At 48.0% G+C, this 6,068-nt stretch overlaps 1 protein-coding gene across 1 annotated transcript in view; it reads left to right on the forward strand.

Annotated features, from left to right (window-relative positions):
• The first annotated feature begins 254 nt into the window (after nucleotides 1–254).
• Nucleotides 255–6,068, forward strand: part of LOC147011079 (fibroblast growth factor 16-like) — a 6,723-nt gene continuing 909 nt past the window's right edge. The window contains exons 1-4 of the mRNA XM_085859064.1: nucleotides 255–323; nucleotides 516–804; nucleotides 5,567–5,670; nucleotides 5,954–6,068. The exon at nucleotides 5,954–6,068 is cut by the window's right edge and continues 909 nt beyond it. Of these exons, the coding sequence (XP_085715190.1) occupies nucleotides 600–804; nucleotides 5,567–5,670; nucleotides 5,954–6,068 (424 nt within the window). The 5' untranslated portion in view covers nucleotides 255–323; nucleotides 516–599. The remainder of the gene's footprint in view (nucleotides 324–515; nucleotides 805–5,566; nucleotides 5,671–5,953) is intronic.

Raw genomic sequence — 6,068 nt, forward strand, 5'->3', positions numbered from 1 at the left:
AACGACACCACACGATCCACCCAGAGGCTTCAGACGAGTTTAACGGCAACACGACCCAATCGGCCTCGGTCTGGCGAGCGATTCCTGAGTTTCAATTCCATTCATAAAAAAACACCCACGTGGTGGGCGGGGCCCCATCCATTGAGAAAGAAAGCAAGACGGGGAAGAGTGGGCGGAGCAAGGTTCCAGGGGGGATGTGAAGGTGGGAGGCGGTGGGGGGTGGGGGCTACACGTGGGGGGGTTTTAAGCCGGGGACGAGGATAGAGAGCTTGAGACATGAACCGGACAATGTGCAGGTGAGACGGAGCAGCAGCGGTTTGGAGGTAAGTTTTGTAACAGTTGGAAAATGTTTCCTCCATTCATGACAATTAGGGTCACGTGCCTTCGCTTCAGCCTCGGACACAATTACAGGATGAAACTTGACACTTGTTCATTTGTCCGAGTGAACATTCTTGTACGAGACACGAGACACGTTGGACCTTCGATCAATAATAACCTTTGGTCCTAAATTGCAGATCCCCCGAAGCCTCCTCCATTGCATTGCGGAGCTGGATCTACAAACGGCCGTAGCTGGGCTGCAGGGGCTCTCCGCCGGACCCATGGCGCCCCTGGCCTTGTCAGGTCTTGCCCTGGGGACGCCGGCCGCCGTGGGCCTCGGGGGTGTCCCACCAGCACCACCTTTCCTGATGCAAGGTCCGGTGGGCGCTCTGCGGCGACGGCAGCTGTACTGCAGGACGGGCCACCACTTGGAGATCCGTGGTGACGGCTCCGTTGGTGGGACGCGTCGCGACCACAGTCGCTTCGGTAAGGCTGAGATCGGAGATCGGAGAGCCACATGTGGACCCGTAAGGGTGTCTTGGTTGAGGGTCAGCAGAACGCCGATCGGGGTACAATGGCTTTGTTTTACTGTCCCCGCTCTGTCATTGAATTGATGTCTTCACTCCTTTTCATCAAGACGCCTTGGAATTGATCACCCGTTCATTTGAGCCTGAAGCTACACAAGAAAAATAAGAGGTGCAAGCCTTAGAACTCAAAGCTACACAGCTCGACTTGGGATTGAGGAGAGGGGTCAATTTCAAGAAATGGATGGGGGGGGGTAGGGGGGAAACGAAGTGAAAAGAGGAGGTCAGGAAAAGATGTGGACATAAGAATTCAGGAGGTAGAGGTGAACGTAGGTTAGGGGAAATGGAACGAGGTGAACGTAGGTGGTCAGGGGAAAGAGCAAATGTCGGAAGAGTTGGACGTCGGGGAAGAGATGAACGAAGGAGGAATTGAGGGGAAGAGGTGGTCAAGGGAAAAGGTGAATGTTGGAGATCAGGGGGGAATTGGTGAATGGAGGTAAAGAAGAGGTCAATCAATATAGGAGCAGGTCAGAGGAAGAAGTGAACGTCGAAGGAGGTTAGGGGAAGAGGTGAACATAGGAATTGTGGGGAAGAAGTGGTCAAGGGGAAAAGGTGAATGTAGGAGAAGGTCAGGGGAAGATGTGTCAAGGGGAAAAGGTGAGCGTTGGAGGTCGGGGGGAATCCGTGAACGGAGGTAAAGAAGAGGTCAATCAATATAGGAGCAGGTCAGAGGAAGAAGTGAACGTCTGATGAGGTTAGGGGAAGACGTGAACATAGGAGGTCAGGAGAAAGAGGTGAATGGCAAGAGAAAGAAGTGAACGTCGGTGGTGGTCAGGGGAAGAAGTCAACACAGGAGTTGAGGGGAAGAGGTGGATGTCGAAGGTCAAGGGAAAGGTGTACATCGAAGAGGGCCAAGAGAGGAAGAGGTGAACAGTGGAGAAGGTGGTCAGGGGATGAGCTGAATGTAGGAGTTGGGGTAAGAGGTGGATATTGGAGGTGGTCAATTGAAAGGTGAACGTAGTCAGAGGTCATTGGGGAAAGAGGTGAATGTAGGAGTTGGTCACGGGAAGAGGTGAATGTAGAAGGCCAGGTGAAGAGGTGAACGTCCGAGAAGATCAAGGGAAGATGTCAAAGGTCAGGGGAAAAGGTAAATGTTGGAGGTCAGGGGGAAATGGGTGAACAGAGATCAAAGAGGTCAGGAGAAGAGGTGAACATCGTATTAGGTCAGAGAAAGAGATCAACGAAGGAGGAGGTCAAGAGAGGTGAACGCCAGAGGTCAGCGGATAGAGGTGAACATTGGAGGAGGGAGAACACAGAGAAGACGTTTTGAGATCAGAGCGATCCCACAGAATGATGGGTGGATGGGACGTGTAGGAGTGGGGGAGGGTGGTACTAGTATTATGGATGACCCCCTTTAGTAAAACAAAATAAATAGATCTGATAAAAATATGGTTTTCATTGCTGGAGGTATAATTTCATAGGTTTGTGTGCTGATGAGTCAATTAACCACCCACTTAGTCTCCATTCTCTGCTCCAAAGATCTCTTTCACATTAATGGGAATGATAAATGGCAATAATTAATTTATTCAAACATTTTAAACCAAATAATCACAAAATGACAAACTTTCCAAAATTGTTGTTGGAGGAAGGTGGTGGTCGACGTGCAACAGGTACTTACGTGGGACAATACTGGAGGTCCTGGAATGAAAATAGGTCTGTTGTCAAATTCCTGGAATTTGAAATTATTTTTTTAATATCTGCAATTAATAATCAGAATTCGACGGCTGGGAGGACGAGGGGTGTGCGGGTACAGCGATGTCAATTTTCATTTTGGGGGTGGGGATCATTTCATTTTGTGTGCAGGACATGGCTTGTGGTTTGCTTCATTGCTCGTGTGCACAGCTGTGCCGCTGATGCAGTGCCTGCCTGTAGGTTAGGGCATGAATTTGTAATTTGTTCATGGTGCCGGCGATAGCTCGTCTACTCTTCACGAAGGACACCTTGGGCTCTAACGACTACCAACTGATGCCGGCAGAAGGGACGCAGGGATTTGGTTTGGGTAATGCTAATATACAGTACGACAGAAGATGGAAGGGAGGGTTCCCCTTCATCGAAAGTAAAGTGAGAAAAGGAAGGGAAAGGTGATCCGACAAAATATGGTTTTGCGAGGGGCGAGGGGGAGGGGGAAAAAATGGATGGAGGAGTGGAATGAGTTTGACTTAAAGGAAGAGAAGAAAAGTGGGATGAAAGGGGTGGGGTGGGGGTTAGGGGGTCAGGGAGGTAAGGGAAGGGAAACAAAATTTATGCCATTTTTTTGTAGAACTATATAATACTCAGACTGCCTCTTATGGCATCGCCTTGCAGGCCAGTCCGATTGAAAGACACTATCTTTAACATCTGCAAACAAAATTTGAAGCAAAAGAGAGCCAGCTGCCACTTAAACTACATGCTCTGAGATGCAGCACGCCATGCTACATGCTCTGAGATGCAGCATGCACAGCAGTAACATGGTGGTTTGTGAACGCACGTGGTTTCAATCCTGCAAATGGACTAACTTGGGTGTACACGGTGCTGATGTGCGTGCAGTGTCCATGTACGGTTCTTGCAAGGTCCCAGGGGACACACTCCGACGCAGACACGGCAGAGGAAGAACCAAACTCGTTCTTCGACTTTGTCTTCTCCCCTCAGTGTTCAAACCTTCTCTCTGTGAAAGCGTCCAGGCATTGAGTTTGGGGGCGAGGAGGGGGGCCCGACTCCTTGACATTCCTCAGAACGGGGAAGAACGACAAGATGTTCTGAATGGCTTTAATGGATCAATCGTGAATGTTGCACAGTGGTCGTGCTGGGCCAGTCTGACACACACACACACACACACACACACACACACACACACACACACACACACACACACACACACACACACACACACACACACACACACACACACCACCAACAGGTCTGCTTTTCTCTTTGAGACAACCACAGGAGTTGGGGGGGGGCGAAGGTGCGATTGTAACAGGGTAACTCCAAAAGCGGTGGCTCATTATTAAAGTTATACAAGGTAATAACCAACAAACAAATCACCTTGTGAATTTGACAATTTCAGAAATATCTTCAGAGTAAATTTACCTGTGGGTGGGGGTAAGGCCTTGCACACGTGGATTTGACATGCACCTTTGTGAAGTGCTAGTTTTACATGGCACACAATACCTCTCGTACACAAAATCGCCACAACACCGAGCATTATCATTGTCAACCCCAGGTATTGAAGTCATTTCATCAATAAGTGTTGTGCCTGTGGGTTTTAACTGTTGCAGGGCCATTTTACCCGCTTTTGTGAGGCTTTTGGATATTTGTTGAAGTTGTTTTCTTCTCAAAAACCCTTCCTCATGAAATTACTGCAATCGGGTCCCGATTCGATGGAGGGCCAGTACGGAGAAAGGCACCAATAAAAGCATATGGTTCCTGGCGGTTCCTCCGTTTGCCACCGGCTTGGGAACAGGCAAATCCACACCTGTTCACGCTGAACTGTTTTCCAGCCGTCACGTTGTTCAGAAAGCCAAACAAATAGGCCACAAAGCCACAGCTCAAATCCTTTACCACCGAGACCAGGAGCTAATCTCTTTGGGCCCACACCGAGCCGACCGGTTTGAGCGACACGCGTGGTTAGAACCGGGTGAGCCGAAGGCGAGTGTGTGCGGATTTGAGTTTCTCGAGCCCGAGCCGGACCACTGTTATGATCGTCAAAGCGCTATCCAAGCTGTTACAATTTGTCAGACAAGCAGACAGTCGGTCACGGTCTGAAGGGGAAGGCAAGCAGAAACCATGGATCTCTTTTCTTAACATCACGTTACCATGCCAACACAGTGTACCCAAGTACTAAAGTTCACTGTAACCGTAACAGCAAAAACAATATATATATATATATATATATATATATATATATATATATATATATATATATATATATATATATAATATTTTTCAATCAATGTCAAAATGATGCAAAGAATAAAGTCTGAATGAATCTCAAGGTGACGATACTGTCAAGGTTAGCCTGCTGTGTTCCCAACCGAGTGTGGAACTCCATCTGCTATGGTCCTTCCTTGAGAAGGGACACAAGTACCATCTCCTCCATGCACCCAAGACAATGTAATGAATGGAAGATGGAGCGAGAGGTTTAAAGTCTGTACAGATACTTGCTGTTTCGGATCATGATGCCACAAATGCAAGATGGGCCGAGAAATGTAAAAGGCTATCGGTTTCAAATCGGACCAATGAACAGACATCGATCGACCCAACATTGCAAAAAGATCAAACATTTTCAACAACAAATTACTTTGCAGTCCTGCTTTATCCATCAAGCTTTAAAGGCAACTGAAGCACAAACCTGGGTGGTGCACATGTGACGGACCTGTCGGTTTTTGGGAAATCGAAAGTTCTGGTCGAAGTTACAATTAACGTGACCCTTGTCGAGAGTGCTTTGTCTCGATATAAGGTAAAGAGTTCTCTTTTCCAAATTATGTTTTTCAGAGATTTTCTTGACAAGCATGTCCAACCCGCTTAAGGCAATATCCATACAACACGGCCTAACCAACTCCGACGACACCTCCCCATATTGGTTTGCCGATACAAAGGAAGGAACCGTATTGACATTTTCAGGGTGTTTAGCAGATAAAAGTTCTGTGGCTGAATTTTAAACACAGTCGATATCTTCCTTACAGGTATTTTGGAGTTCGTCAGCTTGGCAGTCGGAATGGTGAGCATTCGGGGAGTGGAGAGCGGGCTCTACTTGGCCATGAATGAACAGGGTGACCTGTTTGGATCGGTAAGCACTGCATTGCTTTCGTGCTCAGACATGTCTCACATTGACCACAACACCCTCTGTTTTTTTTTTTCATTTCGTTTTAACTCGTTTGGAAATTGAAGTTTGAAATCGATTTTAAAAGTGTAAGATAAGGTGACGAAATTAAAGGCAGGAATGGATAACATGAGAAAGCATTCAGTCACGGCCCAACAACGGCGCCTTTCGACACGAGCAAAATCTTTTGTTTCTGCGCAATGCAGTTCCCAACAGTGTCGTTGTGGGTGGGTGGCGAGATGCACTGCAGGCGCAGCTAACGGCCGAGTGCCTCTTCTGGGAGCAATTGGAGGAGAACTGGTACAACACGTACTGCAGCGTGCTGCGGCGGGGCGAAGCAGATCGGCAATACTGCGTCGCACTCA

The sequence above is a fragment of the Eptatretus burgeri genome, chromosome 16 (genome assembly GCF_056783735.1).
Source record: "Eptatretus burgeri isolate ZD-2024b chromosome 16, Ebu_testis_v1, whole genome shotgun sequence".
Lineage (NCBI taxonomy): Eukaryota > Metazoa > Chordata > Myxini > Myxiniformes > Myxinidae > Eptatretus > Eptatretus burgeri.